This window comes from Struthio camelus, chromosome 21 (genome assembly GCF_040807025.1).
Source record: "Struthio camelus isolate bStrCam1 chromosome 21, bStrCam1.hap1, whole genome shotgun sequence".
NCBI classification, from domain to species: domain Eukaryota; kingdom Metazoa; phylum Chordata; class Aves; order Struthioniformes; family Struthionidae; genus Struthio; species Struthio camelus.
The window spans coordinates 244639-258769 of record NC_090962.1 but is presented as its reverse complement, the minus strand read 5'-3'; the positions used below and the strand labels follow the sequence as shown (position 1 = coordinate 258769).

Here is a 14131-nt window from a genome sequence, read left to right as displayed (position 1 = left end):
CTACTATATACAGGTCATTTAATTTGTTAATGAAAGAGGCCTATATGTGATTAGATTGCAAAGTGGAACACTGCACAGACAAAAATGAATTGAGATGTTTTTGACTCCACTCCCTCCATTCTCACCACACGTGCATTTCATTCACCAACAGCACTCAGGAGCTGGTCAGACCTGATGGATTGTGAAGCATGTCTAGTACAGCCCAGCGATGTTTGAGCAAACTGAGCTCAGAGAGGCATGTGATGAGCTTGGTTTTAGAAATAGGCTCAGTCCTTTCTGAAGGAGTTCAGAGCTGCAGTTTGCAGGAGGTTGGTGTAGCTCAGGTTGTAGAAGGACTTCTTACCTGCAGGTTCAGTGGGAAGTAACACGTGTGGACAAAAAAGAGGGCTTTGTAGTTTCCAGACCAATTCCAAATGCACCTGAAACAGCCACAGTATTTCATGAAGAAACACAGGTGGCTTCTTGCTCTCATCAGAGGAGGTGGAGGGCCTGAAAGATTCATTTTATAGTTCATTAGGCAGCTTGTCCCTTTGAAGTAGGCGGAGACTCCAGCCTTTTTTGTCCTCTGAGATCTGCTTGATGTCCAGGCAGTCCGTGGTAAGCCATATGCCTGTTCCCATCTGTGGGAGTTCTGGAGACGAACTGCCAGAGGCTCTTACAGCTGACCTAAACAAGTGCACTCAAAGAGTCTCTCGTAACTAACTGTATCACTGGGTTTTCCAACAATGTGCAGGATGCACGTTAAACCGTGCTCAGTTTAAGTCTCCACCTGTCCAGTAACCTAGGCTATCTGGGGCCTAACTTGCCTGTGAGTCCAACAGTTTTTCTTGCCTTCATCTCACTGCCTTCCTTTTTCTTAGCATCTCCTGTTTTCTTTCTAGAGTGAGGCCCACTCATTTGCATCAGTCAAGTTTGCAAGGGAGTCCCTTCCCTTTGCCTGTAGCCAGATCCACTCTCTCTCCAGCAGAGTGGTCGCTGCTGCTGTGTATCTCTAGGAGAAAGATACAGGTCTTGGATGTTCTTAGATAAGAAATCAGAACAAGAAGGAGGTAAAATGTATTGGGAGTAGGTTCTCCCTGGCTTTACATCGCGCTGCAGACTACTTGAGTTTCTGCAACAGTACGGTCCTGTCTGTGTCCGTAGGCACTTTGATAGAGATTGTGGTTATTTGGGAATTACCCCATGGTTCTTGGTTGGGATGCGTCAAGGGAAAAAGTAATTTGTTTCCACTGAAGATGTGACTGTGTTTCAAAACCACCCTGCTTTTCCTTCTGAACAGAAAATGATCACATGCTTACGCTCCTGTACTTTCTCCAAGCAATTGTAAAGGTTTAGAACAATGTTAGCATTACTGATATTAGTAATTGACCCAAATTTTATCTTGGGAACATTCTGGTGTTGGCAAATGCTAAAAATAAAAGCAAAGCTTCCCAAAAATGGCAGACACAGCATTTAGAATCTGTGTGAAAAGGACATAAATTTAGCAGCCTGCTAGATTTACAGAACCATTTAGAAATTAGTGACAAGTTTAGGCCTCTTTCTCTCTATTCCTCCTCCTTGCCAAAAAAGCTCAGCAAATACTTGCCAAGAAAGACTTTTTCCAAACCACTGGACACCCTCCGCTTTTAGGCTGTGTCTGTGATCTTAGGATCACGCAATGGGATTATCCCACGGACCTGTGGATACTCCAGACGTCAGGTACCACGCCGCATAATCTGATCCCCATGCTTGCTGATAAGAATGCTTATCAGGTTCCCAGAGCTTTATTACTATGCAGGATGTTAAAAGTAAATAGATGAAAACATTTTGCTTGTGGAAACAACTGCAAAGGAAAAGCATAATACTGGAAATAATGATACAGATGTACTTACTGGAACAGATCTTCACCTGCTTGAGTCTCTCAGCTGATTCTGAGGCTGACCCATTTGCTTCCCCTCCCTGCTGGAGGGAGCTGAGGGGTGAGCGCCACGCGCTTTCCCTGGGACTGCAATGTCCTGGCCTCAGAGCATTCTTGTTCTTTCCATCACAAGCAAGATTCAGAAGCCTCCTGCTGAACACCTCCTTTTGGGGCTGCCCTGTTCATGGTGCAGGTACACTGAGATACCAGGTGGTAAGATGTTGGAGTTGCTTCCTTCCCTCTTCTCCAAGCTTTCGTAATTAATGTTTCTATTCTGTTTCGATAGTTGTGTTTATTCCTTACGGCTTGGCTTCTCTTGCTTGCACCTTTCTAGAGATGAAGTAATAAAACTTAATATGTTAAATAAGTTAAACACTTTTTTTTATAAACCTTCTAATTATACCCTTTGCCTCCTTGTCTACTTTGCCTCCTGAGTACCCCTTGCACTAGGGTACAACTTAGGGTGATGTGGCTGGGTGCTTAGACTAACACCCCGCATACGTTGTTTCTGAGTGCTTGTGAGAATCCCATTGGAGACTCCCCGTGAAATGCTTGAAGTGAGTACATTGCTGCTATAAACAAGAAATTAAAGCCCCAGGCTCCATAAAGAAATACTTCAGTCATCCAGGCTCCTGGCAGCCAGGAACAAACCATAACAACTAATAACTAATGTAATTTATTGCTCCATAGCATAAAAATGGCATTACGGAGCTGCTTGTTAAACTACAGCATCTTGTCAGTACAAGGAATAGAGATGACTGATATTCTTGGAAAATCTGAAGGAGTGACAGAGAAGGGAAGAGAGCACCTGCAGGAACATCAAAGAAACTGGGTCCAAGAAAGTTGGATCTTGTAGAAGACTCTAGTAAGCTGATGGGAAAGGGATGTGGAAAAGCCAGTTGGGCTCTATCACAAGGCTGTTGAGCTAAGCAGAAAGGCAGTGAATTCTTAAACTTCAGCAATTCGACCTTTTTAAAAAAAAAAAAAAAAGAGAGAGAGAGAGAGAGGAAAAAAAAAATGAAACTGTTTAACCTTGGTTTTTGTCCATAACCAGATTGTTGTTGGGCCAGTAATGATTCTTACTAAGATCTTAATCTGTAGTCTTTATCAAGAATTGCTTAGGCTTTCTCGTGGCAACTGTGTGGTTGCTTTTTTTTCTATTTAAAATCCCTCAAAGACTGTTGTAAGCAAATTATGAAAAGTCCCTTTTTTGTTAGTATTCAGAACAGCTTAAATGGTTTTCTTGTCCTATTTCATTCATTAGTTTATTGGTGCAAATAATCAGTAGAACAAACATGGCTGGTATCAGCCTGAGGATCCAGGGCAGCGTTCCTAGGCTTGTTGGTCTGTCTGAGTTTTCTGATCTCATGAATCTATTCTTGTTGCCTGATCAGACAGTATTTCAGATGTTTTGGGAGAGTTAATGCCCCAAGGATGAGGTTCTCTTAGTGATGGATGTGTAGAAATTGCTGAAAATCAGAAAAGAAATGTAAGTTTTGGTTGAGTGTATTGTTAGAGAAAGAAAAGATACTGGAGTTCAAATAGCTGGATATTAGCAGGCATCATGGTGACAAGCGTAGTCATTCATCAGTAGCAGTCATTCTTATAGTCAGAGACGTATGGTTGTTATTTGACCCTGAAAAAATACGTATTTATCCATCTGTTGTCATATTCTCAAAAATTGGTGAAAAACATGCATCAGCCATAACATGGTGTCAACATGACTTATCACAAAAGTATTGTTTGTCAAGAACAAGAAACAACATTCCTGGCCTCCCAGGAGACCTGTGCCTGAGTAGCTGTTGCCTGGACCTGTCAGCTGGCACTAACTTCCAACCTGATACTTGCCTTTACACCTGCTGTGAGCTGACCTGTCTTCTGGCACACTCTCCTGTGTGAGGCAGCATTAAGGGTTTGTATATGTAACGGTTTTGAAAGTACTCCACCTACTTAGTGGTTCCCAAATAGGACTCATTTAGAGCTGTAAGGGAAAAATGAGAGCTCTGAAGTGGGTTTGGGTTAGCTGAACTGAATCCATATGTGGTCCATGCAGTCAGCTTTCACTGATAATCTTCTATTTCCTCTACTTTCTCTGATTTGTATGAAAATTTTACTCTTCTGATAGGTATCTACACCATGGCTAGGCTGTGATTATGATCTGTAGTGCATTTTATGGAGGAGTGTTTGGACAGAGATAGAAAACGGACAGCCACTGCAAGGGAGGGCAGGATGCAACTGGAAATACCACCGGGATGACAGGGTTGGGTTTATTTTACTTCTTATTTCCTGCCCTAAAACATCTAAACACAAGACTGCTCTTCCCTTGTAAAGAGGAGTCCAAAAGGCAGAAGGTGGGAAGGGGTCTTTCTCTCCAGGCAAGCACAAGTATTTATCTCCTCCTCACTGAAGTGAAGCTATCGGTAAGGTACCGTTATTGCCATGTGTGTGCTAATAGCTCTTTGGTATTGTTTTGCTGTCTGAAGCCCTCTGGTGGACCATAGGCTGTACAAAAGGGTGAGTGTAGCTGCCTGCTAGCCAGTTTCTCTCTTCCATTTTAAATATTTTTGCTTTCTGCTTGCTTGCATGGGGCTGCAGCCAGATATGCCAGTAAGTTTCACCTCCATTAATTATATGAAACAGAATCTTGTATAAACTAACCCTACTGCAATGACTAACACTGCTGCTTTTATAACAGGACAGAGCTCCACAGTAGATGTTACCAATGCATGAATACGTGAAAAAGGACCTGTTTATTCATCATGGGCATGCTTAGAAGGTGGTGTTAATGGGCAATCTTACAATATCCAGAATGGCTGTTAGTAGATTTTGGAACTTGAATGGGCTGCACTGACACACTCTCAATGAGTAATTATGTCCTTTATAACAAGAATGTGACAGCATTCATGTTAGATCTTAGGAAGCTACTGTACAGATACAGCTTGCACTAGATGGATATTTGTTTCTGCCTAAGCCAGAGTGACACAGAAGAGCTCTTCCCACTGCACTTTACTCTCTAAGATGGTTAAGCTCCAATTCTTACCTCCTAGAAGTTGGTCCATGGTAAGTTACATGTCTGGTTACCTTACCAGGGTCAGCTCTTTGCCAGCTGCTTCTCTCAGTTGTGAATTTTGATCTACAGAGTAGAAAGACGGGGGGGGGGGAAATGCTGCAATGAAGATGAGGATACTGTAATTACAGTACAGTAACTTGGCAGTTACTGTAACTGTTAAGTGAGCTTCTGTTGGGAGTCTCCTCAGATTAAAAAAAGTCCACTCACCTACGTGATAAGTCACATTAGTGCACTGGTTTGCTGCCTGACAGAAGGGTGAGAATAGATCAGAGTGTTCCCATGGCAGGTCCCAGTCCCTCTAAGAGAAGGGAATGCTTTTGCTTTCCAGACACGTGTGCCGGAGCTGTCAGGACTGCTCAGTACCACCTTGTCTTTGGGAGGCTGTAGGGCGACAGAGCTTTTTTCTCTGGCAAAATCTGAAGTTGGAGAAACACCATGTGTGTGTTTATTGCAACTCTTTCAAGGAGAAACAGGAAGCAGAGCGAGGGATACTTGGACTCCTGCTTCCATGTAACATTCAGAATGGAAAACTGAATTGATGATCGTGGAGTTTTACTGACTTTCAATTGCAGAGCTGATTTTTATGACTTAAGAGTGAGAGTGTAAGTTGGGCTTAAGTCTCCTGGAGGCATTATTACTGATTTGACTATTTAGCTTAATGAAGCAATAGCTAAGAACTTCTTTTTCAAAAGCGTGACTTTTGTGTTGTCGTTTTTGTTGCATATCTTCACCTCTGTGCAAGTAGCAATTTGTGTTCTTTACTCTTGACAACTGAAATAAGATTATGATTAAATGGGGACAAAGGCCCAGATGTGCCTTACCTGTTTCAGTGATTCACTGTCATGGATCTTGCCCAGACAGAGGAAGGGAAACATTCCTCTCAATTGCACCAATACTGTGAAGCTGCAAGCTGGAAAATCGTAGCTCCAGTTCATAGCACTTACGCTAATGTGCTTTACAACTAATGCAGACTAATTGAAGAACTGTGTTCTCTTAATAATGGACTGACCAGGTTGTTTGTATTTACTGTCTGATGCTTTGTATATAATTAGCACTGGTAATTTTTGATCTACACTTGCGTGTCTGGTTTGTAAAGCCTCTTGGAAAAAAAACCTGTAATTTGGTTTTGAAAAGTACAATTCACTATAAATGACTTAAAGAAGTAGATGTCATTCTACTTAGATTAATCAGCCTTTCTCCACTGTAAAGACATAAATAAGTGTTAATTTTTTTTCTTACAAAAGTAGACAAGTTAACCGTCTTTAATCTCAGGATCAGTTACCATATGCAGTGGGGCAGTAACGAATGGTACAGATGAATGATGACATTTTATACTGCTGTCAGTTGAGCAGTACGCTGCAGGGCAGAAATGCCCAGAGGCTGGATCTGGCCCAGCAGAACACCTTCCTCAGTTTGCAGGCAGTGTCCTGCCCTCCTTCCTTGAGGTTCCTGCCCTGAGGTGGGCCAGAGTAAGGTGAGCGCCAGGTAAGCCTTCTAGCTGCTGGATTCCTGCTGCCCCTTTCTTTGGAGGCTGCAACTCCTCACCCCCCTGTGACACAACATGTGCCCGTTGCGGCAGGGACCCCTGAACGCTGTGATGTGCAGTGGCTGTGCCCCTAGGTGCAGCGAAGGGCCTGCCTTGCAATCACCTGATGCACGTGGGGTCGTGGGATAGAGAAAGCTGAGCTATGGGGCCCGTCCCAACCAGAGCAGTGGGTGCACCCTGCTCCGTGTCTTCCCTGAGCAGAAGCCAAATGCCACAATCCTGTCAAGGTGAGAATCCTTTCCAAAAGCAGCAGAATTGGGAGAGACCGATGCGAGACAGGAGTTGGGGAAGAAGAGGAGACACAGAGCAAATCTTTTTCTTCTTCCGCTGCCTGAGACTCTTTGTACAGCAGGGAACTAAGGGAACTACATGGAGCTAAGTGGGGATCTCCCCATCTCTCCTGGTTTTGTCTGGCTAGCTGTGGAGCTAGTCCCAGACTTTGTAAGAAAGGAAGCGGTGTGCATGTCTGCAGCTAGACATTGGTGTGCTTAAAATACATCCCCTCCTCCAACTACTCCTATTTTTGTGGGTTTTGGTGCTGCTCTTCACAGTCTTCCTCCTCTCCAGAGATTTTCTGCTTAACTGATTTGGCTTGCTGTGTGTAGATGTGCCAGTGCAATTCCCTGCTGCTCCCTGGCATGCTGTTCACACAGGCAGGCCCAGGCTGCTGGTCAAACGCCCCTGCTCGGTGGCTGAGGTCCATTCTGAGGTCCCAGGTGTAGCACAGGCTGAAAGCTGTGCTGTGTTCTCCAGTAGCAGCACTGTGTGTAACCTTTGACTATCAGACAGGAGGGGATATATTTTAAGACTTTTTTGTTCTACATATAGGAAGAAAGATTTAAACTTAAAATATGCTTACCAGACTGGGCTAGTTGGATTCCAAAGTGAAAAGAAAGGATGACTCAGACGTAGAGGAGAAAAGTAATTGTGCTGTAGTGCCTTTCCATTCAAGACTAGGATTCCTACTAAGAGAATACACTAAAACTCGTCTGGCTTATGTGGTCAGTGCAGTAGTAGAACAGACTGTAAAGGGGAATCTACATGTGAAACCTTGGCTCGTGCATTTTGAAAGCTTCCTAGTTCCATGAGTATGTGTTGTACAGTAATGAGTATTCTGCAATTACAGATCAACACGGCTCAGTGAGTTTCATTCCTTTGCTAGTGTGCACATACAGGAACAAAAACTAAGGCATAGCTGCAGTGTTGTGTTTGGTGTTCTGCAGGGAGACTGAAGACCCAGAAAGCGTTGAAGGAGCAAGTGCCAAGTCCAGGCCCACAGCTCCCTGGACTTGAGAGAAGCCACCCCTGAGGGCGCGCACTGTAGATACTGCGTGGTGATTCTGCTCTAGGCAAAAACTGACAGGCCAGTCACCGGTATTGGAGGAGAATTAGTTGTTGCATTTTAAGATTTATGTATATTTAAAAGCATACCAGAACTTACCAGGAAGCAGAGTCACAGATTCTGGAAGTTGAGTAGCGTTTGCAGGTTTTGCCTTGAGCGGCAAGTAGCGTGGTGTGGATAGAGAAATTGGTCAGTTGCCACTCCTAGGAGACAGCTTTATGGCTCAGTTAGATAGGAACCAAAAGAAGCCGGGCGGGAACTTCAGCTGTGTATTATTTGAATTGCGTGCGGTTTCACACTGCTATCCTGAGTGTTGTAAACAGTAACAGACCAACTGTTACAGCTCGTCTTGGAAGTTTCCGTAAAAGTAGATGAAAATATTGAGAAAAATGGACTGCATTGAAATTTCCTCTAGTCAATAACAAGAAAATGTGTGTAGCACAAGTAGTAATAGTAATTAAATATGTGCACCTATTAATAGTAATTAAAAATCTACACCTGTATACATTTTAGTGGTTGTCTTTAGCTATACTGCCACTGTCTACACTGATAGTTCCTGGCTTTGGGAGCTTTTCCAAAGAAAATACAGGAATCTAATTCTGTTTTATAGTTAAAATGCTGTGCAGAGCAATCCATGATCTCCTGTGCTAGTATGACTCAGATTTTCTCATCCTTTATCTGGTGGGCTTCATGGCAACGTCTGATGGTGAGGTGAGGAGCGTATGGGAGGAGCATTTAGCTGATCTTTAATAACACCAGAAGAATACATTGCAGATGAATATATTCACAGACATGTGTGCCTATGTACAAATAGGACATACTTGCTAATGTTCTCCCTTTTACAGTAGGTCACTGTTTTATTTTTGAGGCAGTGATTTTGTTATTTTGTACATTCTTACAGTGGGACCAAGTCAGCAATACATGCTTTTAGACTCGTCTCTAATAACAGATTACTGAAGAAGCATGAATCAGGAAAGCAGTATCAATCATGCTAGATTAACCCCTTTCCACAGTGAGGAATAGGTTATATGCGGCGGGGGGAGACGATGGTACCTTAGCATTGATCGTCAAAAACCGTCTGGGGTGCACAGGTGGCTGTTTTCCATACTAAAGAGCGTTTGGTTTTGCTTTCAGATGATCTTTCTGTTAGGCTTAAATGTACTTCTCTGATTATCTGGAAAAAGTAAGTAGTGAAATATCATGAAGTACATCAGCTGCTGTTCTGCCAAAAGTCATCTATTATGGCAGATGATTCTGTGCTACTTTGCATTCCTTCAGCAACATGTGTGCATACGCTGTCTGTGTGCATGCACATAAAAAAATATTTCTGGGCCCTCTGACCTACACAAGCTGACATGTCCATATATGCTGAAAGAATGCATGCAAACAAAGGTATGCTAAATTCATGTGTTCTGTACACTGACACCGTGCTTATTTAGTCTGCCTCTGCGCATAGATGGTCGGAGTATTTGCTTCCAGGCTTCAGGTTTAAAACCTCTCTTTGAATTAGATTTCATGAACTTTTATGGAGTTACTTGGTTTATATTATACCAGGATCAGTAAAGGGCGGGGGCATTATTGGCTGACTTAAGTGAGACCAAACTTCCTAACTTCCGGCAGCAGAAGTTGGAAGATATTCTAGGAAAAGCAAATCAAGTTATTGCCTTTAAGCAATAACTTTTATCTCGGAGACACCTGCTCCAGGGAATGTATTTCAGCTGACCACAGTGCCTGCTGTGCAGATGTTTTCCTATTCGTTGGTTAAACTATCTGCTCTGACCTCCCACAGAGGAGAGCGCTGTTCAGAGTCTGAATGTAGGACGTGAACAGAAATACATGGCTTCCCGAACTGTGACCCTTTCTGCCCTGTTCTTGGCAGACAGGTGATCTGGGGCAAATCTCCAGGAGCGAGTCTTTTCAAACTATTAGATTAGTCAGCCGCTTTCTGCCTACAGTGAAACTTCTGTCCTCTGTGGAGCAGAACAAGTGGAGTTGTAATTATCTATGATCATGAATAATGAGGAATATATTAATTTCTGGCAGCTTTCTCTTAAAGATAGATCCCCCTTTCCCTACCCAGTTTCTTACGGTTTGATTAAATGCTGCTCTCTAGTTTGGGGAGCGTGCATGTAACATCTGAAGGCAGTTCCTCTGGTAAGTACAACTTTATTTCATACCTGAATAAAAAACATTTGGTTTATTTTACTGCTTCCTGCAGACCCTTCCCTCTCTCAGCATTTCAAGGATAAACCGTTTCCTGCCCCCCACGCACCTAGGGCTTCTATTTTTGGCTTGATTTTAATATATGCTATGCAGCAGCCGTTGCGTTTCAAGTACTCAGTTTCTTATGTCTCTTAATAACATGGAGAACGGGGGAAAATTATAAGGGATTGAAAAGTTCTCTGTTGGTTCAAATTCAGGACAATGTGAGAAAATGTCGTATTGAGATATGCATCACTGTGCCTGCAGCAAAAGTTTTCTAAGTAATTTCTTTCTTCATTTACCTCTTGCAGGGGCTGAATGTATTTGGAGCACAAATGTGTTTGTTAAATTGCAGACCGCATGCTCTGGGGTGCCACTCTTATTGGGCCTTTCTGTCTTTTTTGTTTTGCAATCCAAATGAGATATCTGGAAAAAGGCAAGAACTCCCTTTTCTTAAATGTCCCACAAGCCATTTCAGCTCTCAGAGCAACAGGTAACTCACCAGAAAGCCGCCTCTGGCTCCCAGTGCACCCTGTCCTTTATATTGATCTTCAGCATTGCCAGAACCTATTTGCTACAAAACTCACGGATTCATTAAACATTTCCCTGGCTGGGCAGTATGTAGAAAATTTTAAGAAGCAGCTTTGTGTTATGCTTTACCCATGAAGCCATTGTTTGCTGTAACTTTTCTGAGTAGGCCTAATTCATTTGCTCACACACTCCCATGTGGAACTAAGGGGGGGGAGGGGGGGGGACACGAAGCTGCTGCTCGCTGCTGGGGCTGTTGCTTTCTACATTGCTTCAGCACGTAATGATGCAACTTTCTGAATGGTGTCCAAGTAAGTAACACAGTTTCAAATGGCAGAAGCTTGGTCTGGCTGTGGCAGTCTGGGAACTGGGGCATAGCTCCTGAGTGTCAGGGTTTGAAGCTTGTGGTCCAAATAATCATCTCCTCCCTTTGGTGACTCAGCACCCCGGCAGTGAGTAGGACAGCTTAGCAGTGGGTCATCTCTACCACACACATTTATTCCATCCTTCAGCCATTGCTGAGGGAATGATCTTAGATATGCTTACCATCTAGAGGAAATGATATTTGTGGAGGGTTTTGCTAGAGGCTTTTATCACTGCAAAAATAAATTTACTGTCCTTAAAACGTTATGGTAGTTTTCAGTAGCTACTGAAGTAGGATGGCACTTCTCCTTGTTTGCAGTCTTGCAACAGCCAGAGCCTGGTACCCATTCTGGTGTGCTCCCTTTTACAGCTGTGCCTATCCTGAACAGTCATACCTCCAGTCCCTGTGCAACTGGAGGCACTTTCAGAAGTGATCCAGTCCAGTGCCTGTAGACCTCTGGAGAGGTTTGCACGCCGTCCATCAGCATGTGGCCTGCTGGTATTATGTACTCTCAGCTATCTTGTTTTTTTTGTTGATGGTGGGTGGTGGTGGTTGTTGTTGTTTTTTAAATTCTCACTGTAAATCTGCCAAACTGGAGTTGAAACATTGTCACTAAGAACATCCTTCTCTGGTGCAAGAGTCTGAAGCATTCTGTAAAATCCACTTGTGTTCTTTTCCTTAGAGCAGGTTATGAATGCTTGTAACTGCAAACGCTACACTTTGGCCCTCTTCCTTGCCTGAATTTAAGAGTGGAAAAATATGAAACAAATAGCTTGCCTTCTAGCATGGAGGCGATGTGATATTGTTCACTTCAAAGCTGTGCTAGCAGCCCTTACTCAGTGAATTTCTATTTTCAAGGGTGATAACGTGTCAGAAAAATTTCCCTTGTCAAATCATATGTAGCTACATATGAAAACTTCATTTGAGGTTTGGGGTTTTGTTTTGTTTTAGCTTTTTTTTTTTTTTATTATTACACTGAGCATTACTAAAGAGACGATACCTACCCCACGCTCATACTGACACTTTCTATTGCTGTTACAAAATCAAATCGAAGTGCCACTGAGCAAGAAGCTTCCTCAAAAAGAAAAAGGTGTTAAATGAGAACTAAAAGCTTGTGCGTTCTTTAAAACACAGGAAAGGCTACAGCACAGGCTATCCAATGAAGAATTAATTGGTTGAAAACACCAGTGTTAGGTTATCTTGGTAAAGCAATTCAGTGGGCTGTTTAAAAACACAATTATTTTAAGTGATGAATTAAGCAGATAGCCTTGGTCTTGTGTGTAGCTTAATGAATACACTGGTTCTGGCACTTCGTGTTTAGCACTGGTTTGGGGGAGAAGCAGGGCCTTTAAAATACTTCAGTGCTTCCCAAGTGTTAGTCTAGCCATGAATTTGCAAAATTACTAGTATCAGTTAGAGGTATTTCAAGTCTGCTCTGGCTGTGCTTCACCACAGGTCCTGCAATTAAGCTGCCTTGGGCTTGCTGCTGGGAGAAGGGCAAGCCTTTTCCAGCCTCTTGGTGCCAGCCTAGGGCTTCCTCTGACCTCGCTCTGCTGAGCAAACGTGAGAGGCTGTCAGCAGCAGACTGCAGGTTTTCATACCCGCTTTGCAGTGTATTGTAGAAGGAGATGACTCCTTGTACCTACCTGCGCTCCCATTTTTAGTGTCACATGCATGATTATGTGTACTAAACAGAGAGGTTAGTCTAATAAAAATGTGGTAGCTTAATAACTTTGGATGGCCATCATCTTGAAGCTAGTTTACCAGTGCTGTGGAATATATGGTTTATTTCCAGCAGTTGTAGACTTAAGTTGTGTCTTTTGCTAATGTACCCATGACAAATTCCAAAGCCTGTAACTTTAATGTTAGGTAAATTCAGTACTGGTATGCCCTTATGTTTTTAAGTGATAATTATCATTGCACTTGCAAATTTTTTACAAAGCTGAAAATCTGTAAACCACTGTAAAGTACATTTGACCAAGGAAGGCACTGCACGTTGGTGAATGGGATTTGTACTAGGGCAAATGTTGAGTGCCGTAGTAGTTAATTTCCATTGGCATGTATGTTCCAGCTAAACAGATTCACTAGGTCTGCACCAGTACAGATACTGCATGCTGTAGGTTGAAGTTTGCAGCAAAGCATGTCTTGCATTCTTCCAGCAGAAGTGCTGTGTTAGTGTAGACCTTGCATGTTGAAGTGCTAAACAAAGACATAGCATGTCTCAGTGGAAGAGCCACCAGCTTATCTAATGTGCATGTTCTCGGTAAGAGATCTGGAATACCAGGTTAATTTTACATTATAGTATTGAAGTGCAACAGGAAACACTTGGAAGTTGCACTGCAAATCATGCATTAGTAGATGTTGTCTTTAACATATGTATAGTTAGTCTCAACATTAAAAATGACTTAGTGCACAGATGCACGCATTTTTCCAGCACAGCAGGGATCTTGGCTCAACTTCTGACTCTGTGTGCTGCAGTAATAGAAATATTGGTAACAATTTCAGGAGAGAGGCTTCTCTTCTGCTGCAAGAAAAAAAGAAAACTAAATATACTTTAGAAGTTCAATTTGTCTGTGTCATTTGCGAGCATCTTCTATTCACTGTACCCGTCCTCATCTGTTTTCTGTAATGAAAGGATGATGTGGACTTACCAAGCAGGTAACATAACAATATGTCTGTGAGATGTTGAAGTCCTGGCTCCCTGGACATCAGCAAGGTTCTTTTAGGCACTGACATGGGTAGAGCTAGAATTTCACTACAGAAACTAAAGCTGTAAAAGGAATTTAAGCTCAGGACAGCACTACCCCAGTAGAAATTCAGAAATGGTTGTGCTTTCTTGCCCCCTCATCAGCCTGGGGATCAGAGCACTTCCCAGAGTCTGGGAGAGCTTTATTGAGACACCCCCTCTGCCTGACTCGGAGCAGAGAGTGAAACTACTGACTCTGGGATTTCAGAGGCGTCTCGTAGCCCCTTGGATGTAAGGCTTCAAGCGCTGAAAAATGACATGTGCATTCGGACTAGCAAAGCCCTCTGTCTTTCCAAACATGATATTCTCAAACAGTTCAGTAGAATCAAGATGATTAGCAAAGGTCTGATATTACGCTTATCGGTTAGTGTGATTCATTCATTGACTCCTGTTCCCCCTAGTTTCGTAAGCTAAGAGAATACCCTTGAGCGTTACC

The 14131-nt window shown here is 42.9% G+C and overlaps 1 protein-coding gene across 7 annotated transcripts in view; it reads left to right on the top strand.

Moving 5' to 3' along the window:
- CAMTA1 (calmodulin binding transcription activator 1) overlaps window positions 1-14131 on the top strand; it is a 483528-nt gene that overhangs the window by 463905 nt on the left and 5492 nt on the right. For 4 of the 7 annotated variants that reach the window (XM_068916222.1, XM_068916219.1, XM_068916224.1 and 1 more), the window contains one exon: window positions 4381-4411. The exons of the other annotated variants lie outside the window; for them this stretch is intronic. In XM_068916222.1, the coding sequence (XP_068772323.1) occupies window positions 4381-4411 (31 nt within the window). The remainder of the gene's footprint in view (window positions 1-4380; window positions 4412-14131) is intronic. 7 annotated transcript variants of the gene reach the window in all.